This window comes from Schistocerca nitens, chromosome 8 (genome assembly GCF_023898315.1).
Source record: "Schistocerca nitens isolate TAMUIC-IGC-003100 chromosome 8, iqSchNite1.1, whole genome shotgun sequence".
NCBI classification, from domain to species: Eukaryota; Metazoa; Arthropoda; class Insecta; order Orthoptera; family Acrididae; genus Schistocerca; species Schistocerca nitens.
Genome location: NC_064621.1, coordinates 58670624 through 58698123, shown reverse-complemented (window position 1 = coordinate 58698123; position 27500 = coordinate 58670624). Strand labels below are relative to the sequence as shown.

The following is a 27500-nucleotide window of genomic DNA, read 5'->3' as shown; positions in this document are numbered from 1 at the left end:
AATTTTTAAAACGTCTTTCTGAAGCACTCTGTCTAACCTAAATGGACGGTATCATGATTCCACTTCGGTTGTTGCTTAACTGATAAGTATTTACTTTAATACTTTTCGCACTTTTGGCCAATATCGGCCTTACAATCGTGCGAAACGTAATAAAGTAAGTACTTGTTAGTTAACCAACAGCCGAGGTGGAACCATGACACTGACCTCCAAAAAATTCACGGCTGGGGTACCCTATATGAAAAAAATGATTGTATGTTCTATTTGAATCCTTCCTGTCTACGCACAGCTCTTCCATCTATTCATTCTTCTTGCTTGATTCTTAAAACAAGCGTTTTCAGTAACTTATTTGTGCTCAGTGTAAATTTCTACTTGGCGATTTCCTCTTTCATCCCTTTCCTCCAGTCCATATGGAATTTTATGCTCACGCGAAAACTAGATTTTCGTCTCCGTTAATGAACTGAATAATTACTTTTATCTGATCACACAACCCTTCAGACACCTCATCATAAGCGGAACTTGTAAACATATACACTTGTACTACTGCGTTGGGTCTTGCATTTGTGTCTACCTTAACGACGGTGATGCGTTCACCGTGCTGTTCAGAGTAGCTTGTCTGCATTCACATTTTCTTATACATTATTAGACACATGGTTTACCTCAATTTGATTGTTTGGCAACTCCGTACTCACATGACCAGAAATCATGTTCTTCCCACCATTGTATTTTACTAATTCGCACTATGCGTAACTACAACGCACCCGTTCCCTTTGCAAGGTCTCTAACATACCTTCCCGATTAAGGTAGCTAACATTCTACTCTCTGAGCTGTAGAACACGAGCTGTACGTTTCCTGAAGATCGAGATGAGTGGGGGGCTGTGTTATCTCCGTAATATTTTACCAAAGAGGATGTCGTCATCATGAGACGCTACAGTAGAGTCGCTTCCCCTCGTGAAATTTAACAGCTGAAGTTTTCCCTTGCTTTCAGTCCTTTGGTTTAACAGCATAGCAAGGACATATTAGATATTTTTAGAAGGCCAGGTCAGTCAACCATTGAGACCCTTGCCCCTGCGGATACTGTGAAGTCTGCTGTCCCTCTTCAGTAATAATTTGTTTATCTGGCGTCTCCACGGACACCCCTTCGATGTCGTTGCACCTACGGTATGGCTCTCTGGATCGTACAGACATGCAGCATCAACCATAGTGTGTTTTTTTGGGGGGGGGGGAGGGGGAGATTTTAATAACATTGCTTTCAAGTAATTGTACGGGCAGAAGAGAAGACAGTGTACAACAGATAATTTGCATTGTCTCGTTAGTATTTATATACTCTGATAAAGGCTATTACGTACTAGTGTCGTGAATGTTGGCCCAAGCCATTACAATACGGCGCTGTATATAACCCAGGAAAATTTTGTGGAATTTAATGGCCCGTAGTTAGAGATGCTGCCTGGCGAAGAAATAAGACACTTTGTTTACTGATCGGTGGACGACCTTCGAGTGAGTCAACCGGGGTCCACGTGCCGCGGTTTTGGCCGTTTTGTTGGGACACCGAGGCCTTGACATGCAAAGTAGGTTTCTACATCTGCACGGCATACGTAATCCGCAAATCGCCGTATGGTGCATGGCGGTGGATACCTTGTACCACTGCTAGCCATTTCGTATCCTGTCCCACTCGCTTCCATACGAGCTCTACTTTGTCTTATCTTCTTTGTCCTTACGCGAAATGTATTTTTCCGACAGTAGAATCGTCCTGCAGTTAGTTTCAAATGCTGCTTCTCTAAATTTTCTCAATAGTGTTCAGCGAAAAGGACGTCGCTTCCGTCCAGGAATACCCGTTCGATTTCACGAAGAATTTTGGCAATACTTGCGTGTTAATCGAATCTGCCAGTAAGAAGTCTAGCAACCCGCCTCTGAATTGCATCGATATCGTCCTTTAATATGATCTAGTATGCATTCCAAACACTCTAACAGTACTAAACAATCAATCACTCCAGCGACCTATATATGTGGTATCTTTTATGTACAGGGTGATTCACGAAGATACGCAAATATTTTAATATGTTATTCCACAAGTAAAATTAAAGAAAAAAGTTCCTATAAACGTAGGTCCGCAAATCTTTAGTTAGACGTACGGCTAATGAAAGATTGTACCTGAAATTTAGTAACTTCGCTAATATGAAGCCATCGCAAAACTGTACGAGGTTAAAGTAAAGCACGATTTCCATTTATTTTGTTGCTATTGATCTGGTGAATCTAATAAAACGTGTCCCAGACGTGTATCTGCAGTAGTTTTCCAGAACATCCAGAGAAGCAAGAATTATTATACAAGTAAATTTCTTTACTTTCCATTACGAATGTAGAAACAGTTATGTGATTGTTGGCCACCGTTAGTGAATTGATTCAGTCGCTTCCTAACCTTGAAACAAGTTAGTTTTCTGTATTGTTCAGTGAAAGAATATAGTAACAACAGAATATTTAAGTGAAGCCACATAGTAACTGTTGTAGTTTGTAGATTATTTATGATATAGGGATGTCTTTCAAATTTACGGAGGAGAAATACTTGAAAGCTTTGTGCAATTGTCTGGAATATAAAAAGCAAATTGGGCCAAGTAGTTAATAAATTAAAAATTTTGCGAAATTACTTCTTTGCTTCTCTGGATGTTCTCGAAAACTACCGTAGATACACGTCTTGGACATGTTATATTAGAATCAACAGATCAGTAACAATTAAATAAGTGGAAATCGTGTTTTAATTTAAGCTCGTACAGTTTGTGACGGCTTCATATTAGCGAAGTTGCTAAATTTCAGGCAAAGTCTTTTATTGTATGAAGGCTTTCACGACCGGATGACATATCTTCTGGTGAACCTTCCGGGATGTAAGGTCGTGGTCCATGAAACTCTTCAGCTCCTAACGTTTCTTCCAGAGCTGCGCTGGACATCTTCAGAGGGGTGTTTCTCCTTCAGTGAGTCTTGCTGACTGACGGGTCGGACGTCTGAGAGCTTTCTACGATATATAAGTCGCTCTCATACGTCCGACCCGTCAGTCAGCAAGACTCACCGAAGGAGAAACACCCCTCTGAAGATGTCCAGCGCAGCTCTGGACGAAACGTTAGGAGCTGAAGAGTTTCATGGACCACGACCTTACATCCCGGAAGGTTCACCAGAAGATAAAGTCTTTTATTAGCCGTAACTCCGTAACCAAACATTTACGGACCTATGTTTATATGAACTTTTTCTTTAGTTTTACTTGTAGAATAACATACCGGTATTAAAATGTTTCATATATTTGTGAATCACCCTGTATATGCTAACATCCCTAAAGTTCTGCCAATCATTACACCATTCGCCTTCCCCATTACCGTCCTTAGCGGCTCGTTGCCTTTCATATCGTTTTTCAACGTTACATCTAGACATTTAACCGACATGGCTGTCAAGCAGCAGAGTACTGTATCAAGGGTTGATACCCCATTTCATTTGCATTAATTTACATTTTTCTACATTTTGAAAGACTATCATTTATCACACCAGCTAGAAATTTTGTCTAAGAAATGATGTACCCTCCTACAGTCACTCAACGACGTCATCTTCACGTACTCTACAGCGTCATCAGCAGACACAGACTGTTGCCTGTCACACAATTTGTGTGTGTAGATAATAAGAGCTATTCTTTAACACTTCCCTCGGATATTCTTGACGATAACTTTGTCTTTGATGAACTCTCGCCGTCGAGGAAAACGTACTGGTCTCTAATACTTAAGAAGTTTTCGAGCCACTCACATATCTGAGAACCTTCTCCGTATGCTCGGAACTTTGTTAACAGTCTGCGTGGGACACTGTGTCAAACTTACCTTGTAGATAGTGCAGTTCATTGTCAAGAAAGGACACTCCACAAAAGCAATAATGTGCGAAAGAAAAATCATTTTAAAAATCTTCCATTGGCGAGTGTGATAGCAATGAAAGGCGAACAGTGGTAAGAGGAATATTAGGTGGTAAGAGGAATATTAGGAACATGAGACGTTTAACGAAATAATTATGTAGAGTTATTATATCAAAGGAGAGAAGAGAAATTGATTAACAATTAGGGATGGAATGAAGTAGGTATAAGTTTAAAAGTATTGTAAGGAGTGAAGGAATATGTGAAACCGGCTTTATTCTTTTGAGAGTCTTGTTTGGACCACAGAAAATGTGCGTGAAGGAATGTGAAAAAGTGATACAAAATATTTCTTGAGATATTAGACGCAGATTTCTATCTACATTGCATAGTATGTTTTGTGATAGTTAACAAGAAGGACTCTCGTTGTCTTTGCTACAGTGACTTAAAAGATTTCATTAGACAGTATATGTGTTGACACAAGCAGATTTTCAGAATGAGATTTTCACTCTTCAGCGGAGTGTGCGCTGATATGAAACTTCCTGGCAGATTAAAACCGTGTGCCCGACCGAGAGCTTCTGTAAAGTTTGGAAGGTAGGAGACGAGATATTGGCAGAAGTAAAGCTGTGATGACCGGGCGTGAGTCGTGCTTCGGTAGCTCAGATGGTACAGCACTTGCCCGCGAAAGGCAAAGGTCTCGAGTTCGAGTCTCGGTCGGGCACACAGTTTTAATCTGCCAGGAAGTTTCATATCAGCGCACACTCCGCTGCAGACTGAAAATCTCATTCTGGAAACATCCCCCAGGCTGTGGCTAAGCCATGTCTCCGCAGTATCCTTTCTTTCAGGAGCGCTAGATCTGCAGGATCGCAGGAGAGCTTCTGTAAAGTTTGGAAGGTAGGAGACGAGATATTGGCAGAAGTAAAGCTGTGATGACCGGGCGTGAGTCGTGCTTCGGTAGCTCAGATGGTACAGCACTTGCCCGCGAAAGGCAAAGGTCTCGAGTTCGAGTCTCGGTCGGGCACACAGTTTTAATCTGCCAGGAAGTTTCACAAGCAGATTTTGTTAAAAATGAAAGAATGAGTGAGGTTCAAATGGCTCTGAGCACTATGGGACTTAACATCTGAGGTCTTCAGTCCCCTAGAACTTACAACTACTTAAACCTAACTAACCTAAGGACATCACACACATCCATGCCCGAGGTAGGATTCGAACCTGCGACCGTAGTGGTCGCGCGGTTCCAGACTGAAGCGCCGAGAACCGCTCGGCCACACCGGCCGGCAGAATGAGTAAGGGATCGTACAGGATCTTTCAAAAAGAGTGACTTGATTCTGGACGGTAATAATTATGAAACACGTTACATGCCGGCAAGGAAATGTATATGGTTTGAATGGGCGTGGCCTAGAGTATCAGAAAATCCCCTTTAGATGTTACTGCGTCTACTAAGTTTGCAGCCAATCAGAAGTAAGACGAAATCTGCTCAACAGAAGGAGTTTCGTGTGATGCAGTTTGCAAAGAGTTAGTCAACGATTTCGGTCCAGCGTACTTTCGTCAGCGTTTTAGCATTGATCCACCTGCACCCAAAAACATTCGTCGTTCATATCGCCAATTTGAAGAGACACGATGCTTGTGGAAAGGTAAGAGAGTCCAGTTCGACCTCGAATTTCTGATGACATGGTGGAAAGAACTCGGCAAAAATTTGAACGGAGTACGCGAAAGTCTACTCGGCGCGCAATCAGAGAAATTGGCGATTGTTAAGTCGTCGAAACACTCAGGGATGCTGACAAATGGCATTATTCTGTTGTATGATAATGCCCATCCTTATGTTGCCAAAGTTGCCTCGACTACGCCGCATATGTATCGCTGGGAAGCCCTTATACATCCTCCATACCGCCCCGATCCCTCCCCAAGCGAACTGCATATTTTTGGCGTCCCGAAGCAACACAGTCGTGGTCGGCGATTTGCTTCGGACGAAGAGGTGGGGTACAGTCATAGTTCCGTAGTTTCCATCGAGGCATTGACCACCTTGTCTCACAGTAGGATAAATGTATTAACAGATATTTCGATTACTTTTGAAGTAGCGAACAGTTTACCTACATTTTTTAGTCTGTCTCGTTTCCATTTGACTGCCTCTTATAAATGTGGAAGTAATTAGAATGTTGTGCCGATTTTCTTTGGTAGAAGCTACAACTCAACAATAAAATTAAGTATGTAGTTAACTTTTTAGAGTGTTCTGATGGGAAACGATGGCAACGGCCTTGCCGCAGTTAAGTGCTGTCGGGTGTGGCGTCCCGAAGCAACACAGTCGTGGTCGGCGATTTGCTTCGGACGAAGAGGTGGGGTACAGTCATAGTTCCGTAGTTTCCATCGAGGCATTGACCACCTTGTCTCACAGTAGGATAAATGTATTAACAGATATTTCGATTACTTTTGAAGTAGCGAACAGTTTACCTACATTTTTTAGTCTGTCTCGTTTCCATTTGACTGCCTCTTATAAATGTGGAAGTAATTAGAATGTTGTGCCGATTTTCTTTGGTAGAAGCTACAACTCAACAATAAAATTAAGTATGTAGTTAACTTTTTAGAGTGTTCTGATGGGAAACGATGGCAACGGCCTTGCCGCAGTTAAGTGCTGTCGGGTGTGGTCGGCACTTGGATGGGTGACCACCCAGGCCGGCATGCGCTGTTGCCATTTTTCGGGGTGCACTCAGCCTCGTGATGCCAATTGAGGAGCTACTCGACCGAATAGTAGCGGCTTCGGTCAAGAATACCATCACAACGACCGGGAGAGCGGTGTGCAGACCCCACGCCCCTCCTATCCACATCCTCCACTGAGGATGACACGGCGGTCGGATGGTCCCGGTAGGCTACTCGTGGCCTGAAGACGGAGTGCTTTTGTGATGGGAAACGATAATTACCCGTAAGAAACTGAAGGTTTCGTCTGGTTTTAGAGAACTTATCTATGGCTAAACCTTCCAAATTGGTCTCTTTGAATCCCCACCCCCTCCTGCCCATCCTCTCTGAACTTTCAATTATCATAAAGGCAATCTTCACCAGTTGCACTATCCAGCTACTTCATCACTCGCCTGAAGGTATTAAATGATCTTTTTGCAGTGAACAATGCTGATGGAATTGTTACATAGTTCAGGAAAATCTTTTTAACGCACAGCAAATGTTTTATTTCCGAAAAGAGATCACTTGTGTCTTTCGTCACAGTCCTCGTTTCTCTGTAAGCACATCAGCTTCTGCATTCAGCTTTAGAATTGCTGAGTCGTGAAACTCGGACAGTTTCTTTATAGCTTCGACGGGAACGGCTTCATTTCTATTTTACAGAGCATTGGAATGATTTAAAAATGCTTTCAAAGACATCTTGTTGTTTTATTTAAATTCTGATTCGAGTGCCAGAACCAGGGAGCACAATTAGGGAATACAATGGACTACTTTATAGTAATTATGTTGAGAACTCACAGGAATGTTCAAGTTATAAGACTGTCATGCAGAATTTCTGCGTATGTTGCTGCCAGTTTCCAGAAGATAACATTTATTTTTTACTGCAACCAAAATCTCAGTAAGTTCATCTTGTGATTCGACTTTCTTTACAAGATACTGCACAGAAATCAAGTCAAAATATACAGACAGCAATTTATTCACAAATGGCTCCACATATGGAGAATACGTTGATATAGTTTTGTGGCAGACGTTGAATTTTACAGACAATTTTGCAGAATCTAATTGGAAAACTACTGTGAACATGTTTCTTGCTTTGTCTCGTAGTTAGTAAAAGGACTACTTAGAGCTTCTGTAATACTTTTGTATCTAACTTACGAACGTCGACAAAAACTATTCTCTTTTCGCTGTACCGACAACACCACTTGTTTAATACTAGCTGACAAATCTGGCATTGCCCAGGTATTCGTTTTGCCAATTTTCTACTGGAAACCAAAACAAAAAGTGAACTGTGTCTGTACTGTGATAGCGAAAAAATTTCATTTCCATGTTTTTTTGAATACACCTTACAAATTAGTAAACAGTCATATAAAGATATATGCATAATGTACAAATGTATAAGCACAGCTGCTTCATTTGCCCGCAGCGCGATTTTGTAAAGCTCTCTGTGGCAACGCCTCCTCATAACTCGGCTACGCGTTTCGCCTACAGGTGTCAGGGATTTCCTTAAGTTGACTCGACTGCAAAAGTGTCTTAGTAGTAAAGAATAAATGTATTAAAAGTTGAAACTTCCTGGCAGATTAAAATTCTGTGCCGGACCAAGACTCGAACTCGGGACCTTTGTCTTTCGCGAGCAAGTGCTCTACCAACTGAGCAACACAGTTTTAATCTGCCAGGAAGTTTCAATTCAGCGCACACTCCGCTGTAGAGTGAAAATTTCATTCTGGAGACATCCCCTGGGCTGTGGCTGAGCCATGTCTCCGCAATATCCTTTCTTCCAGGAGTGCTAGTTCTGCAAGGTTCGCAGGAGAGCTTTCCGTGAAGTTTGGAAGGTAGGAGACGAGGTACCGGCGGAATTAAAGTTGTGAGGCCGGGGCGTGAGTCGTGCTTGGGTAGCTCAGTTGGTAGAGCACTTGCCCGCGAGAGGCAAAGTTCCCGAGTTCGAGTCTCGGTGCGGCACACAGTTTTAATCTGCCAGGAAGTTTCAATTCAGCGCACACTCCGCTGTAGAGTGAAAGTTTCATTCTGGTATTAAACGTTCATGCACAACGCGGCAGTTTTTCACGGATCTCAGTGTTATGACGTCACATCGCCTGAACTTAGTTTGGCAACACGATATAATGTTGTAGGTGCATTTAGCGGTGTATGTGGACGCTGTCTACGAAATTTATTGTTCACAGAGTTACCGAGCGAAGTGACGCAGTAGCTAGCGCACTGAACTCGAGTTCGGGAGGACGACGGTTCAATCCCCCGTGCGGCTATCCAGATTTAGGTTTTCCGAGATTTCCCTAAATCGCTTCGGGCAAACATCGGAATGGTTCCTTTGAAAGGGCACGGCGGATTTTCATCCCCATCCTTCCCTGTTCTTACCTTGCTCTCCATCTCTAATGGGGGCGTTGTCGACGGGATGTTGAACACTAATCTCCTCCTGCAAATAGAGTAGCACAGAAGTGAAAAGTTTGAATATCAAGCATAATACGGCAGTTTTTTATGCGTCTCGGTGTTTACGACGTCAGCTCCTGACCTGTGGTAGGTAGGTTGTTCTGACCTCCCAGCGATTGTTGCCCGATAGTAAGGGATATGTGTACCAAGTTTGGTTGAAATCGGTTAAGTGGCTTAGAAAGAGATGCGGAATACCCCCTCCCCCTCCCCCCCACCACACACACACACACACACACACACACACACACACATACATACATAGTCCATTTTTATAACGTGCATGAATTTTCTCTTCGGCATTAATGTCACCAGCCTTAACTGCCCAAAATGAAAATAATTAATTTACAATGACGTCTTTTACAACCGCTCCTTGAATTACAGATTCGCAAATTTAGATCAGATCACTGTGGACGGTGTGATAAGTATATTTAGAATCTCCTGAGTGTGTCCTTTGGTGATATTAAAGAATTTTGTCTTCTCTGTGAGTGAGCGAACGAGCCACCTTCAGAGTATGTTGAGTGAATTAAAATATCACTAATATCACAAAATATGATTGTTTTCATCTCAGTTAGTGCACCTGTGTTCAGAGGGCGATTAAAATCTCCAAGGAATAGCAGAAAGAGATCACCAGAACCATATCTCAATTAACTTTTGGGCAGGCGTTCTTGGCGGAGAGATTAATTTCACACATGATACCTCAGACATTTGTTGTCTGCCATGTTGAAGAACGTGCCATGTCAGCAGAGGCACAGACGGGACATCAGCACAATTTCAATGCAGTGTGCATGAACGTTTGACGCCGATAATACAGGATGATAGAGGAGGCCCCACACCTTGGACCTCTCGCTTCCAGCCGGCCGGAGTGGCCAAGCGGTTAAAGGCGTTACAGTCTGGAACCGCGCGACTGCTACGGTCGCAGGTTCGAATCCTGCCTCGGGCATGGATGTGTGTAATGTCCTTAGGTTAGTTAGGTTTAAGTAGTTCTAAGTTGTAGGGGACTTATGACCTAAGATGTTGAGTCCCATAGTGCTCAGAGCCATTTGAACCATTTCCTTTTTTTGTTGAGCACTACTACATCTCAAAATATTTGAGACTTCTTTAACATCCTGTCTATGTCCTCCAATAAAATTCGTAGTATGTTGAAACACGTATGTATTCATTACCAGCGATGGCGAGGCATGACAGAATCTCTGACCAGAGAGTTATTTATCGTGGCTAGTCTGCGCTTGACCGCGAGAGACGACAGTGCTAGTCAGTTGCGCGTAGCGAGTCGGCAGGAACAGTTGTGTGTAGCGAGTCGGCAGTAGTAGTCAGTCGACAGTAGTAGTCAGTCGGATACGGTAGCAGACGTCGGCATGCGTCGGCGGCGTGCTCTTCTTGCGACTCTGGTCACGATTGTGGTGGACGATGAGTATTGTTATAGAAGGTAATGAAGCAGCATTGCGCACATATAGCAATGTATGTTAATTGTAATTAATTTGTTCAAAAATGCCCCAATAATAATTTCTTTTATAAAGTAACTCATTTAAAGAAAAACAATCATTTCAATTTAAAGAACATTTCCAATGGATCATCACTCCTTTCAATAATAAAAAAAAAAATATACGCCAGCATTGCACGAAGCAGTGTCGATAAATAAGAGCAGATATAGATGCAGTTTTTTTATTGATGCAGTTTTTACTAAGGTAAGAATTTTTGCTTTTTTTTATTCAGAATACAGGGCCGAAGGTTAGCGCTGCTGCCCTTATAAAATCTTTCAGGTTTAATTATTTCACAGGGCCGAAGGTCAGCGCTGCTGTCCTTATAAAATTTATCAGGTTTAATTATTTCTGTTGAGATGTTACATCCAGTTCATGGTCCATTATTTAATTAATATTATTGTGGGTTAATGATCAATCATCATTCCGTAATTTTGTGGGGAGTTTACATTAATTTTGCAAGGAGGTTACGCTTGGCTCATTTACATTAACATTGACTTTTATTTTTGCGGGGAGGTTACAATGTATAGCAAAATTAGACAAGTGCAAAATAGGAAGTAAACTGCTTATTATTTCAAAAGTAAATGCCGTAACTTTTAAAACTTTTATTCCACTGTGAGACAAGACACCGAGTGTCTTCATGGAACAGTGTAGCGGTTACCTACGGAAACATGACTTTGCCTCTTTGTCTGAAGCAAATTGATGGCCACGAATGTCTTTCTCAGGGCTCCAAAAATGCGCGAATGGCATGGGTCGGGGAGGTATGCAGGATGTGTTAGAGCTTCCCAGCGAAACTCTTACAGCGTAGCCGAGACAATCTTGGCAACATGCTGGCGGGCATTATCCTGCAGCAGAATGATGCTATCCTTCAACGTTCATAGGCGTTTGGACATGATGGCCCACGTGCCGTTGAGCTTTAACTGTGACGCTACGTTCCAATAAGTCAGAGAAAAATGCCATCATGACTTTCCCGGAGATGGCGGGCCTGCTGTTTAGACTACGCTGCAGAAGTTTGCCTGGGAAGCCCTCACAGCCGGCCGCTGTGGCCGAGCGGTTCTAGGCGCTTCAGTCCGGAACCGCGCTGCTGCTACGGTCGCAGGTTCGAAACCCGCCACGGGGATGGTTGTGTGATGTGCTTAGGTTAGTTAGGTTTAAGTAGTTCTAAGTCTAGGGGACTGATGCCCTCAGATGTTAAGGCCCATAGTGCTTAGAGCCATTTCAACCATTTGAAGCCCTCACACATTCTCCATACAGTCCAGTCCCTCCTCATGCGATTAAGTTTATGGGGCCCTGAAGAAAGACACTCGTGGCCGACTATTCAGTTCGCACTAAGAGGTGCAGGCCTGGCAACAATCATGTTTTCGTAGGCAACTGCTAACATCTTTCCAAGAAGACACTGACTGCCTAGTCTCACAGTGCGATAAAGGTATTAACAATTACGGTGATTACATTTGAGACAGTAAAACGTTTACTTACTTTTTTTCCATCTGTCTCGTTTCCATTCCACTGCCACTTATAAAATAATGTCCTTGGGCTACTTTCTCCACGTTGTCTGTTTGCAAGTGGATGCCGCCTGACGTGACGAATAAGATCTCAGACAAGATCGATAGGCAAGAAGTGAAATGTGTTCCAGTGTGACGACTAACGCTGGCACAAAGATGAAGAACGCAAGAGCAGAGAAGGCTGTGTGAGAGGACGTCAGGCAATAGCCCGCAGACTGGGACGGCACCACGACAGGAGTGGCCTCTACAAGAAGAGACTAAAGCGCCGCTCCTGCCAGCCTTGAGCGGACAGTAGTAGACCAGCACTAGCAGAGCAGACCCAGACTAGAAAAGCCGCCATCCTAACTGTTATATCGAGACTTGTGCCTTATATCAGTTGCTTACATGAACATTGTACGAGTGTATAGTGAAGGACACTGACTGTTAGCATGTCGCCTATCGCTTGCGACACGTTCTTGTAAACCTAAGTATTGTCAATCTACTTTATTATTATTATTATTATTCACGTTTGGGCCCTACTGGACCACGCGAAGTACAATCACGGGGCATTCAGTTATTTTCTTTTAGACTTTCTCTCTGCCCAAATTGTTTTCATTCTCTCGGAATGAGCTCTTTTCCTTTCATCAGACCATGTGATTCCAGTTTTCTTTGGTTTTTCAGCTTGACCAACTACCCAGTCATGAATTTTTTGCCTAAATAATTTTCTGTCTTGAATTTCATCTTGTTTTATATCTGCCTCTTTCATGTCCTCTTTTATAGCGGCAATCCATTTTATTGTCTCAAATTTAGCTTTACTTCGATTTTCGTAGAATTCCACTACTTGTTTAGTTAGTCTGGTAGCATCCATTCTTTTAATATGCCCATAAAATTTTAATCTGCGTTTTTTCATATCTGAATATATGCTGGTGTATTGTTGAATTTCACTATTTGCTCTTAGCCTGTATGTTCCTTCTTCAGTATATTTTGGACCTAGAATTTTTCTGATTACTTTTCTTTCTCTTTTTTGGATTTCTTGAATGTCCTTTTTTCTGTTTAAAATTAGCGTTTCAGCCCCATAAAGGCACTCTGGTTTTATGACCGTGTTGTAATGTCTCAATTTAGAGTACCTCGAGAGACATTTTTTGTTGTAGATGTCTTTTGTAAGTCTAAAAGCTGTCTCCATCTCTTGACAACGAATTTCATTTCCAATTTTTTCTAGACCAGTCTCTGAGATTGTTTCACCTAAATATTTGAATCTACTTTATTGTAATAAAAACCATTAATGTCACTTACTTGAGCTGTTGTCTAGCGATCCGAGACAGAAGCATCCTTCAGGCACTCTATAAAAGACGAGTGGGAAAGGCCCCACAAAATGAACGTGCATACATGGAGGGGAGCAGCGGTACCAGTCGTTCTTCGAAAAGGGATTCCCTATTCTTTTCCTGGCCTGCCGTTGCTAACCTGATCCGCGGCATGTGGAAATGCCTGACAGGGGGCAGTTTCTCAGGCCTAAGACTTCTCTAGTTAGCGGTTACTGTTTACACTGTTCTCACAAGGGAACCTCCCCATCGCACCCCCCTCAGATTTAGTTATAAGTTGGCACAGTGGATAGGCCTTGATAAACTGAACACAGATCAATTGAGAAAACAGGAAGAAGTTGTGTGGAACTGTGAAAAAATAAGCAAAATAAACAAACTGAGTAGTCCATGGGCCACATAGGCAACATCCTGAAGAATGTGAGCTCAGGAGCGCCGTGGTCCCGTGGTAGCGTGAGCAGCTGCAGAATGAGAGGTCCTTGGTTCAAGTCTTCCCTCGAGTGAAAATTTTACTTTCTTTATTTTTGCATAGTTATTATCTGTCCGTTCGTTCATTGACGTCTCTGTTCACTGTAATAAGTTTAGTGTCTGTGTTTTGCGACCGCATCGCAAAACCGTGCGATTAGTAAACGAAAGGACGTGCCTCTCCAATGGGAACCGAAAACATTTGACCGCAAGGTCATAGGTCAACCGATTTCTCCACAGGAAAACACATCTGATATATTCTACACGACACTGGTGACGGCATGTGCGTCACATGACAGGAATATGTTGTCGACCCACCTAACTTGTACACTTGGCGAATGGGTAAAAAGATTCTTCTACCTTGCCCGATTTAGGTTTTCTTGTGGATGTGATAATCACTCCCAAAAAAGTGATGAAAACATAAGAGTTTGTCACATAAACTGAAAATAAAAAATTAAAACTTTTTACTCTATGGAAGATTTGAACGTAGGACCCTTCGTTCCGCAGCTGCTCACGTTACCACGAGACCACGGCGCTCCTGCCTGCCCAGTCTCCTTGATGTTGCCTATCTTCCGATGAACTACTCAGTTTGTATATTTTGCTTATTTTTTCACAGTCCCACACAACTTCTTCCTGTTTTCTCAATTGATCTGTGTTCAGTTTTTCAAGGCCTATCCACTGTGCCAACTTACTACTAAATCTGAGGGGGGTGCGATGGGGAGGTTCCCTTGTCAGTGTGCAGCATAATTGTGTGTAGTATCAGTAACACCCGAAGCCATAACTTGGCAGTGGTCCACTGTGACTCTTAACAGTACACAGGATGCCTGATTGCGAGCACCACGGTAGCGTATAACACAGTGATTCTCGACCTTTCTGAGGCAATTACTGCTGAGAGATTAGGTGTCACCCAAGACATCAGATAACCAAATTCACTATGTAACATAAACATAAGTACTTCATAATGCCATCTGGAGAGTGATCATGAGTTCAGTGTAAATAAAGCTTCAGATATGAAATGTTTATTACCTTGATCACATGTAGGTGCCCTGCGCCACTAGTTTCAGCAGGGATAAGGTGCCATCTGCTAGGTTACAAAAATTACAAAAATATTACAGTGTTGTAGCTGTAATAGTAAATTAACGATTTTACATAACTTCTTTTTGACATATTCGCATCGGACTGGTTACGAAATGATGTGAGAAACCGCGCTTTTGCGCCGGCCGCGGTGGTCTAGCGGTTCTGGCGCTGCAATCCGGAACCGCGGGACTGCTACGGTCGCAGGTTCGAATCCTGCCTCGGGCATGGGTGTGTGTGATGTCCTTAGGTTAGTTCGGTTTAAGTAGTTCTAAGTTCTAGGGGACTTATGACCTAAGATGTTGAGTCCCATAGTGCTCAGAGCCAGCCAAACCGCGCTTTTTCTTTTGTACCGTCGTAATTGACTGTGAATTTGAAATAAAAAATAAAAGTCCCTTTATGTAAGTTATTGTGTATAGTTATTATCCATTTTATGCCTAAGATGACATTACCTCATGGTGAAAAGAGAGAGAAACGTTACGAAATAGAAGTCTATCCGCATGGCGACACAGAGTCATATAGGCGTGGCACATGAAGTGTCGCATGTGTCCAAGTTGACTGTCGATTACATACTGCCGGATACCAGCTTGGCTAATAGAGTAATGGTTCAAATGGCTCTGAGCACTATGGGACTTAACATCTCAGGTCATCAGTCCCCTAGAACTTAGAACTACTTAAACCTAACTAACCTAAGGACATCACACACATCCATGCCCGAGGCAGGATTCGAACCTGCGACCGTAGCGGTCGCGCGGTTCCAGACTGTAGCGCCTTTAACCGCGTGGCCACACCGGCCGGCCTAATAGAGTAATACAGAGGAGTACCAGAAGACGCCAATAGTTTCATGAATAACAATAAATATTTTTTACGTTTTTTTAACATTATATGCGTACATGTAACAGCATGTGAGAGCATACAATGTGAATCATTTAAAACGGAAAGTAGTGCAATGTCAGTCATACAAAATGGAAAATACAATATATTTCGTCAATTTTTAAGATCGGAAAAATTATTTGTAATAAGGCAGTTAACATTAAACATTTATAAAGGTTGAATGAACCACGTCAAGGCCTATAAAGTGGACGATTCTCATACTGTTACCTATATTGTCATCCAGTGTTTGCTTTCTTTTCGTCCTGAGGCAGTGTTATCTTAGGCATATATTGGAATCTGCACAGTTTCTGTACTAACTTATGTTAAAGTAATTTTATTTTTATTTCAGATCCACAGTCCATTGCAACGGTACAAAAACAAACGTGTTGTTTGTCGCACAGCATGGTCCAAATGGCTCTGAGCACTATGGGACCCAACATCTGAGGTCATCAGTCCCCTAGAACTTAGAACTATGTAAACCTAACTAACCTAAGGACATCACACACATCCATGCCCGAGGCAGGATTCGAACCTGCGACCGTAGCGGTCGCGCGGTTCCAGGCTGTAGCGGCTAGAACCGCTTAGCCACACCGGCCGGCCGCACAGCATGATTTCATAATCTATCCACTGTGGATATGTCAAAAAGGAGTACGTAAAATTGTTAATTTACGGTTACAACTAAAGCAGTGCAATATTTTTGTAATTTTTGTTACTTTGTAGATCTGAAAATGGCAGTTTTGCTAATAATACAGTGCATCTACATGTCATCAAGTCAATGAAAATAGGTGTCATTAGCCGAGAGGCTCCTTACGGGGCAGGTCCGGCCGCCTTGGTGCAGGTCTTATTACATTCGACGCCACATTGGGCGACCTGCTCGCCAAATGGAGATGAAATGATGATGAAGACAACACAACACCCAGTCCCTCAGCGGAGAAAATCCCTAACCCAGCCGGGAATCGAACCCGGGCCCGTAGGACGGCAATCTTTCACGCTGACCACTCAGCTATCGGAGCGGGCATCAAGCCAATGAAAGATTCATATCTGAAGCTTTCTTTACGTCTGTAGTCTGGGAGACGAGTCTTCGTCGTTTGTTTGAAATTGAATTCGCAGTTTATTTCGTTTTTGTTGTTTTTAGTGTTTCTTTGTTTATGTTTCGTTGTAAACAATGTCTAGTGCGGCGGGTAGTACCAGCCCAACACAAGAAGTGAAACGGAGGAAGAAAAGTGTGCTACACACCCAGGCCCGTGAATTGGTGTGCTCTGTGAGGGATTACTTTGAGAAAGAAAAGGACAAAGGTGGGCCCTTAATTCCTGTTGTTCAGGTTGTGAAGAGAACTGCAGCAGAATTGAAAATAAGTAAGAACACTGTTGTAAAGATAGGGAAAGAACAGTATAGTGTAGATTGTGACGAGAGTGGCACAACAAAGCTGCACACACCAGGAAAGAAGCGACCGAGAAATAAGCAGGTGACAGCTTTGGACGATTTTCAGAAAGACGCTATTCGTCGTCATATATACAGCTATTATAAGAGAAGGGAACATCCCACTCTATCTAAATTACAGGTATCGCTTCAGAAAGACGATCTTTTTAAAGGGAGCAAATTTTCATTGCGTACAGTGTTGAAAGACGTAGGCTTCAGATATTCACTGTTTAACGGACGCAAAATATTAATGGAAAGGACAGATGTAGTTGCATGGCGGTGCAGATTTCTGCGCAGGATCATGGGTGTGGAATTCGAAAGTATAGTGTGGTTAGATGAAACTTTGGTCAATGCCAGCCATTCTTTACGTAGAGGCTGGAATGATGGAACGCCAGAGGGGACAATGGCAGTGCCTGTTGGCAAAGGAGGGCGTATTATTGTCTTACATGCAGGAACATCGAAAGGTTTTGTGCCAAACTGCTTGAAAATGTTTCGGTCAAAAAAGACGGGAGATTACCATGAAGAAATGAACAGTGTAGTATTTCAAGAATGGTTCGAGACATGGCTTATGACGAATCTGACAAGTCCATCATTGATTGTTATGGACAATGCGCCTTATCATTCCGTTGTTCACGATAAGGCACCAACCTTGGCAACAAAAAAAGACGATATCATTCAGTGGTTGAAACGGTGAAAAGTAGATTTCAGAGAAGATTTAAGGAAGGCGGAACTGCTCGAAATTGTGGCACAAAAGAAACCCCAATTTCCAACGTATGTAATTGACGAGATTGCTAAAAGGTACGGGCATGAAATCGTTCGGCTTCCTCCATACCACTGTCACTTCAATGCAATTGAAGGAGTGTGGGCGCAGATAAAAAATTACATTGCTGCAAACAATAAAAAATTCACGATCTCTGAAGTGGAAACTCTCCTTCCAGCAGCTATCAATAAAGTGACAAGCGAGACGTGGGCTAAAATTGTAAACAGCACTGCAAGTGCCATCAGAGAGGCGACCAAAACCGAAGGGGTTGTGGAAGAATGCATCGAAAATTTAATTATACATCTGGGAGAGAGCAGTGATAGTTCGAGTAGTGCTGAGGAAGACAATGTCAAATCAGATTCTGACAGTGATGTGAGTGGTGTTTTTCCATTACAGTAACTACAACTTATTCAGGAATGTAAGGAGGGAGTTTGCTATCGATCTACAACCAGATCATCATATTGTGAGTACTTTCTTCAGATTATAACTCTTAATACACTGACCAATTATTCTGTAGCTTGTAGTAGAACAAATTAATAATGCTAATACTTAACAATGGAAACCAAAACTGCTAATGTTCAACAACTTGCGAAAATAGTTTTCATTTCAGTTGTGAAGTTTAACAAATAACTTTATTATGTTTGAGCATCTTAGATACTTGTACTAAATAGCTCTTATCAGTTTTCGAGTTAATATATTTCAAGCATCAACTTTAAATAAATTCACGCGTACCAATACGACTTGTATTTTGTCTCGCTTTTATTTCTGCTGCTAGAGAATGCGTGTAGCAGACAGGGCGCCGCGTGCTGTGAGCCACGTTCGGCAACAGCGCCGGAACTGTCAGTACCAATCACTCGTCTCACGGACTATAGATTAACATCTGCTATGATAACGACAGATAACTAATGTTTAGTTAATGACAAACAAATATAAACATGTGTTTTTGTACGATCTATGTTGAATCGGATACTGAGTCATTGAGACGTTCGGTGCTGCTTTCATCTATCGTTTTCCATATTCTGTCTTCTCTCAGCCATAGTACGTTATAAGACGCCCTGTAAGCTGATTCGCTTCCTTGCTTTTGTTTCGATTGTAACCACACCTGAGAGTCTATAAAAATTGTCTTAGAAATTTATATGTCGATTTTATAAGGGATGATCAAAACGTTTCCATTCGTAGGTGCAGTCCAGAATCGGTATGCCAATCAGGCAAAATCGCCTTGAGCACTGAGGCAGACATCTCACAGACGCAGTAGCTTGAAGATACCCGTCTGGTAAAACGGAGTGTCCTGCTGTGCGAAGACATCCGTATCTTCCTGCTGAACATCCTCGTCCGACAGAAACCGCCGACCATTCAAGGCCTTTTTAACTGACCGGAGGCGTGATAATCGCATGGGGTGAGATCGGCAGTATAGGGCGGGTGGTCGACTGCCCCCCACTTGAGTTGGCGTAATTTCTACATTATGACATTTGCGGTATGGGGAGGCGCGTTATCACGAAACAGCGACAACCATTGTCATAAAAATTTTCGTCGCCTGCAACAATGCGCTTAACAATAAAACACATCAGGTGCTTCAGGTAAACAGCGATGAGTCAGCCTGGTCTCTCAGATCGACCGGCGTACAGTGGCGAATCGCGACCGGCACAGAACTTGGCGCACCGTTCCACAACGGCGGAGGACATGCAACATCTCTTATCAATTAATCCCACGCCAAATTTCCATTAGGGCCACAGGTGGATCAATGTGTTATTTAAGTGCTCAATTTGTGAATCTGTTTCCCTGGAATAAATCATCAAATTTTTGTAAAATTGTAATCATGTCATATTTTGTACTGAAGTAGTAATGGTGACTTCACTGTTTTTGTAGCACACAGGAAGTAGGTCCGAGTGGTTATATCACATAAGGTCTCTATTTATGAAGCACAGTCACTTACACGGCAGTAGTAATTTGCAAGAGAAAAGTAGGTAGTGGAGTGTCCTTGTCAGAAACGATCAAACTTTCGTTGGATCGTTGCAATAATGTCACTGTTGCGGGAAGTTGTGTGGAAGTAAACTCAGTGAGACCAAACACAGTACCAAGCTGACCACCCCGCACACCCACAAACGGTAAAATGTCGTAGTATCTGCTTGAAGCAGACTGTAGGTCCATTGATAACTCAAAAGCCGTCTTGTGGTATCGAAGACTTCCTTATGAAAATTAGTTGCAGCTTGTATCAGTGTACCACACAAGCGGCGTGTAGTGAAATTGCTTGCTTATTGAATATCGTTTCAGCTATGTGACTAAATTCGTAATTTCCTGTCAGGGAGGTCACAGTTCATAGTAACTGACAGAAAGTCATCGAAAAAACAGAAGTGATATCTGGCGTTCCCCAAGGTTATAGGCCCTTTGCTGTTTCTTACCTATATATACGATTTGGGAGAGAATTTGAGCAGCCTCTGAGGTTGTTTGCACATGATGCTGTCGTTTATCGCCTAATAAAGTCATTAGAAGATCAAAACAAACCGCAAAACTATTTAGAAAAAAATATCTGAATGGTGAGAAAAGTGGCAGTTGACCCTAAATAACGAAAAGTGTGTAGTCATCCACATGAGAGCTAAAAGGAACTCGTTAAACTTTGGTTACACGATAAATCAGTCAAATCTAAAGGCCGTAAATTCAACCAAATACCTAGGAATTACAATTAGAACAACTGAAATTGGAAGGAACACATAGGAAATGTTCTCGGGAAGGCTAACCAAAGACTGCGTTTTACTGGCAGGACACTTAGAAAATGTAACAGACCTACTAAGGAGATTGCCTAAACTAAGCTTGTCCGTCCGCTTTTAGAATACTGCTGCCTGGTGTGTGATCCTCACCAGATAGGATTGACGGATACATCGAAAAAGTTCAAAGAAGGGCAGCACGTTTTGTATTATCGTGAAATAGGGGAGAGAGTGTCACTGAAATGATAGTGGGTTTGGGATGGACAACACTAAAAGAAAGGCGTTTTTCGTTGCGGAGGAATCTTCTCACGACATTCCAGTCACCAAGTTTCTCCTCTGAACACGAAAATATTTTGTTGACGCCGAGCTACATAGGAAGAAACGACCTCCACGATAAAATAAGGGAAATCAGAGCTCGCTTGGAAAGGTATAGGTTCAAATTGTTCAAATGCCTCTGAGCACTATGGGACTTAACTTCTGAGGTCATCAGTCCCCTAGAACTTAGAACTACTTAAACCTAACTAACCTAAGGACATCACACACATCCATGCCTGAGGCAAGATTCGAACCTGCGACCGTAGCGGTCGCGCGGTTCCGGACTGTAGCGACTAGAACCGCTCGGCCACCCCGGCCGGCTAAAAGGTATAGGTGTCCGTTGTTTCCGCGCGATATACGAGATTGGAATAACAGAGAACTGTGAAGGTGTTTCGATGAACCCTCTGCCAGGCACTTAAATGTAATTTACAGAGTACCGGGTGATCAAGAAGTCAGTATAAATTTGAAAACTGAATAAATCACGGAATAATGTAGATAGAGACGTACAAATTGGCACACATGCTTGGAATGACATGGGGTTTTATTAGAACCAAAAAAATACAAAGTTAAAAAATGTCCGACAGATGGTGTTTCATCTGATCAGAATAGCAATAATTAGCATAACAAAGTAAGACAAAGCCAAGATGATGTTCTTTACAGGAAATACTCAATATGTCCATCATTCCTCAACAATAGCTGTAGTCGAGGAATAATGTTGTGAACAGCACTGTAAAGCAAGCCCGGAGTTATGGTGAGGCATTGGCGTCTGATGTTGTCTTTCAGCATCCCTAGAGATATCGGTAGATCACGATACACTTGCGACTTCAGGTAACCCCAAAGCCAATAATAGCACGGCGTGAGGTCTGGGGACCTGGGAGGCCAAGAATGACGAAAGTGGCGACTGAGCACACGATCATCACCAAACGACGCGCGCAAGAGATTCACGCGTCTAGTAATATGGGGGGGGGGGGGGGGGGGGGGGGGAGCGCCATCCTGCATAAACATCGTACGTTCCAGCAGGTGTTTATCAGCCAGGCTGAGGATGATGCGATTCTGTAACATATCGGCGTACCTCTCACCCGTCACGGTAGCAGTTACTGACGTTTTGATATCCAGCGCCATCTGTCGGACATTTTGTGAACTTTGATTTTTTTTGGTTCTAATAAAACCCCATGTCATTCCAAGCATGTGTATCAATTTTTACCTATCTATCTACATTATTCCGTGTTTTATTAAGTTTTCAAATTTATATTGACTTTTTGATCACCGGTAGATGTAGATGTAAATGTAGATACATGTATATCGGTTCTACCGGTTTCCGTCCCATTCGGGTAGTTCCTTCGTGGTGCGTCGATTTTGGCCGGCCGGAGTGGCAGAGCGGTTCTAGGCGCTACAGTCTGGAACCGCGTGACCGCTGCGGTCGCAGGTTCGAATCCTACCTCGGGCATGGATGTGTGTGATGTCCTTAGTTAGGTTTAAGTAGCTCTAAGTTCTAGGGGACTGATGACCTTAGAAGTTAAGTCCCATAGTGCTCATAGCCATGTGAACCATTTTTGAACACTTAGAAAATGTAACTGGACTACTAAGGAGACTGCCTACACTACGCTTGTCCGTCCTGTTTTAGAATACTGCTGCGTGGTGTGGGATCCTCACCAGATAGGTGTGACGGAGTACATCGAAAAAGTTCAAAGAAGGGAAGCACGTTTTGTATTATCGCGAAATGGTGGAGAGAGTGTCACTGAAATGATACAGTTTCAAATGGCTCTGAGCACTATGGGACCTAACTTCTGAGGTCATCAGCCGCCTAGAACTTAGAACTACTTAAACCTAACTAACCTAAGGACATCACACACACACCCATGCCCGAGGCAGGATTCGGCCGAAGTGGCCGTACGGTTAAAGGCGCTGCAGTCTAGAACCGCAAGACCGCTACGGTCGCAGGTTCGAATCCTGCCCCGGGCATGGATGTTTGTGATGTCCTTAGGTTAGTTAGGTTTAACTAGTTCTAAGTTCTAGGGGACTAATGACCTCAGCAGTTGAGTCCCATAGTGCTCAGAGCCTCAGAGCCGAGGCAGGATTCGAACCTGCGACCGTAGTGGTCGCGCGGTTCCGGACTGTAGCGCCTAGAACCGCTCGGCAACATCGGCCGGCAAATGATACAGGATGGACATCACTAAAAGAAAGGCGTTTATCGTTGCGGAGGAATCTTCTCACTACATTCCATTCACCAAGTTTCTCTTCTGAACACGAAAATATTTTGTTGACGCCGAGCTACATAGGAAGAAACGACCTCCACGATAAAATAAGGGAAATCAGAGATATACGAGATTGGAATAATAGAGGATTGTGAAGGTGGTTCGATGAACCCTTTGCCAGGCACTTAAAAGTGATTTACAGAATATCCATGTAGATGTAGATGTAAATGTAGATTCGTGTGTCTGTACACGTACATCGGATCTACCGATTACCGTCCCATTCGGGTAATTCCTTCGTGGTGCGTAAATTTTTCGTCTTACAGTGTCCTCAAAATTTAAGGAAATAGCTTTCTGTTATATCGTACCCTACTTTCGCCAACATGTGTTGGCAATTTGACGTTTCCTGCATGTAGCCCTCGTGGTGCTACAATTTGACTGCCAGCAGTGTGAAGAAAGCCAGAGGGCGGTTCGCGGTGCCGGACTCACCTGCACGCGCCAGTCGACGCACATGCGGGCCGCCACATAGAGGATGTTGTGGAACTTGCCCATGCGGCAGACGGAGCCGCCGTTGTCGGCCTTGGTGCGGCGGTGGAAGCGCACGGCCGCCCGCACGGCGCGCGCCGCCCCCAGCTGCGGCGACACGGGCCCGGCGCCGCCCTCACCGTCGCCCACGCCGGCGCGGCACCAGCCGGCCACCACGTGACCGAAGTAGTCCGCCAGCTGCTTGCGCCGGTGGCGCGCCAGCAGGTAGTCGCGCGCCACGCGCGGGAACACCTCGTCGAAGTACGCGTCCAGCACCGCCTCCATGCCTCGCCTTGAGCCTTCGGTCTCACTGTGTTGGTGAACTGGACCTGAACGGTGCCAAGCAAGAAAAACAATTCTCCCGCCCTCTCTAGCAACACACGCTATTTCCCACAGGCTTAGAAACCTTTTCCACAAACGTTATACCCAGTTCACATTCTCTGTTCTGTTCCGGTCATTTTCAAATGAACGGGAACCTAAGTCGCGAAGTACTAAAAGAAGTTCTCCTGCCCTCTGCAGTAGCACACTCTGCCTTAGTAACCCATTGACAAACGTGATTTTCAACTCACAGATTCTCTTTTTCTCAGTCCATTTTGACGAGCTGTCGGAAGTCAACAGTAACCTTAGCATCCAATGTGACCTATTTAACAATACACACTACCTGTGCAGTCTTAGAAGCCTTATCGATAAACTCGATTTCAAGTACACATTCTCTCCTCCTCTGTCTCTTGAACTCTAGGAAGCGAGCGGACACGTAAACTGCTAAAAAGAGTTCACCTGTGCTCTTAAGGAACACCCAATGTTTCCAGAGACTTGGAAACCTTTCCGATAACCTTGCTACACAGCACTCATGATTACAAATTTTCAGAACTGAACGCAAACATATTGTTTGAAACACTGCTCTCTTTAGTAACAAACACGTCTTCCATGAAGCGTAAAAATCCTTTCGACAAACGCCGTTTCCAGCGCACAGCTTCCTACCCTCTGTTTTTACGAGTTGTCGGAGGTCAACACAAACCTAAGCTGCTAAGTACGAAATAAAATTCATCTCCACTCTCCCACAGCACACACAGCTTGCTAGAGGCTCAGCAACCACTTCGAGAAACTTGTTTTTCACTACACAGCTGCTTTCTGTCTCTGTTTTGACGAATTGTCGGAAGTAAACTGGATCCTAAGCTAGTTAATTACGAAAACAAAACTTCACCTCTCCTCTCGTATTAGGTGTACCTGTCCTCCAGTGGAGGAGAGTACGTTTCGATAGAATTTTTAGCATTTACATGGCAGCCAGCATAGACGACAGACAACTTCAAATGGAGAGTGTTGTTTCATTATAGATCAAAACAGAAAGGGCAAACAATATTGTATTATGTATCTCACACGATAGCTGACCTGGAAGAAGTATATATAGATTCAAGAAACTTTGAATGAGTCAGCACAAACAAGACACAGAATTTCCTGAAAGAACTGCGAAAAACGGGAAATCAATGGAAAGAAGAGTAATATGGTGTTATTTATCTAACAGTGTGGGTCATCCAGAAATATGGGTAGATCTACGAAAACTTTGACTGTGGAAAAGGAAAGTCATTTCAAATGAAACTGTAAAATCATAATACAGAATTTTGCAAATTTTTTCGGAGTGTGTGTGTGTGTGTGTGGGGGGGGGGGGGGCGGAGGCGACGTGGTATAATGATGGAAAATAGAAGAATACCTGTTATCTTTCTTTGTCTAATATGCTAGTCTAATATGAAAAACTGTAGCTGTCAGAAAATTTCAGTCACTTATTGAAGAGAGAATTCTGAAAACCTTTTTAGGACACTGGAAGGTTTAAAGAAACGAGAAATAATGTTATATTAACTATCAAAAACGTTCACGACAATACTGTATGCACCACAAACTTTGAATAGATGTGGTCAAACTAGCTAAAAAGAGACAATAAAAACTTTTTAGAAATAATTTGAGTAACAGAGAAATTCACAGAAAGATGGAAGAATGTTGTCCTATTTGTCTGGAGTGTTAGTAATATCATAAGGACGCAATACGTCAGACACTTTGATTCTGACTAGACCAAGCGAAATCAGTGAGTAAACAGAAAAGACACTAATTTCGGGAAGCTTATGGTGTGAGCGATAACTCTACCAAAAAAACTACCAGTGATCTATTATTTGTGTTGAATCCTACTCAGACAAGAGATCGGTTGTCACTTATTAATTTAGTAAACAGAGAGTATAAAATTCTGAAAAAGATTTTGGAAAACAGGTATGTTAATGGGTAGATATATCTGACATCTAATCGATATATAAACAGAGCATAGACAATCAGAAAGAAATAGATACGGTTCTACGGATACATTTTCATAATAAAGGGGAACTGACTGACCTATGGAAAGCTGGGATTTCACAAGACAAAAGAAAAAAATCTGAATATGTTTTCGAAGGTATCAAAAATATCTATGACCCTTATATCGGAAAAAACCGAATCAACAATACGACTGAATTTAAACGAATGTTACTTAACCGTGAAACAGGAAGGCGTCGCTATGTGAACAGAAGAAGGTTTCAAAAAGAACTGGTGGGATGACGGAGCTAGAAGACATATTTTTAATTAATACAAAGTCTGTCGATGATAAATTCGCAAAAAGCTAAGAAACTGGCATCAAATATGAACTGTCTTTACAAACCAAGTGGTAGCACAAATTCAACTAAAATTTTTGATCTGTAAGCAAGTAAAGAGTGCAATACTGTATACTTGTAAACCAGTATTTCATCTTCAAATAACATTCGCGCTGTCTCATTTGCACGGGAAAGTACTGTCACATTCTCGGAGTAAGCTTTGTACAATTCTTTTCTGCCGAGCCTTGTCTTTTACAAAAAGTATCTGCATGTCACTGTGGTTTCGCTTTGAAGCTACTACGTTGAAGTTCGTGTCGCAGTTAATTCAGAGACCAGCCAGATACCGCGGGTGAATGCAGCAGCCGGAGTAAGTCAGCTGCCTCCGCCTCTGCGCTGGCCGCTGTCAACAGTTACCGCCCCACAGAATTCGCTGCCGGGAACCATGCATCCATGGGGCGTCGCGAGCAACGAGCAGCGTGCGTGTTGGCTGCAGCTTGAAGACTGCCACAGGAATAAAAGTCGCCGAGCGATGGCTTCCCCTCAAAATAGGATTAGTCGCTCGTAAGGCTTCTCCAGAGCACCTTCCCCACGGACGTCATCACTGTTATGCGCGTTTATCGACGAGTTTCCCGCATTCGAATCTATTCTTAATACACAGGGTGATTCCAAAATAAATAAATAAATAAATAAATAAATAAAGGAACAGATTTCAGTTGTTTATTACAAACAACATTGAAGAGCCAAAGAAACCGGTACACCTGTCTAATATCGTGAATGGCCCCCGCGAGCACGCAGAAGTGCCGCAACACGACGTGGCATGGACTCGACTTCTATCTGAAATAGTGCTGGAGGGAACTGACACCATGAATCCTGCAGGGCTGTCCATAAATCCGTAAGAGTACGAGAGGTGGAGATCTCTTCTGAACAGCACGTTGCAAGGCATCCGAGACATGCTGAATAATGTTCATGTCTCGGGAGTTTGATGGCCAGAGGAAGAGTTTAAACTCAGAAGAGTGTTCCTCGAGTCACCCTGTAGCACTTCTGGACGTGTGGGGTGTCGCATTGTCCTGCTGGAATTACCGAAGTCTGTCGGAATGCACAATGGATATGAATCGAAACAGGAGATCAGATAAGATGCTTACGTGCATGTTGCCTGTCAAAGTCGTATCTAGACGTACCAGGGGACCCATATCACTCCACCTGCACATGCCCCACACCATTACAGAGCCTCCACCAGCTTCAACAGTCCCCTGCTGACATGCATGGCCCACGGATTTATGAGGCTGTCTCCATTCCCGTACACACAAATCCGCTCGA

At 43.1% G+C, this 27500-nt stretch overlaps 1 protein-coding gene across 1 annotated transcript in view; it reads right to left on the bottom strand.

Annotated features, from left to right (window-relative positions):
* Window positions 1-25211, bottom strand: part of LOC126198660 (uncharacterized) — a 178200-nt gene extending 152989 nt beyond the window's left edge. The window contains exon 1 of the mRNA XM_049935135.1: window positions 23539-25211. Coding sequence (XP_049791092.1) covers window positions 23539-23859 — 321 coding nt within the window. The 5' untranslated portion in view covers window positions 23860-25211. The remainder of the gene's footprint in view (window positions 1-23538) is intronic.
* Window positions 25212-27500: the final 2289 nt, after the last annotated feature.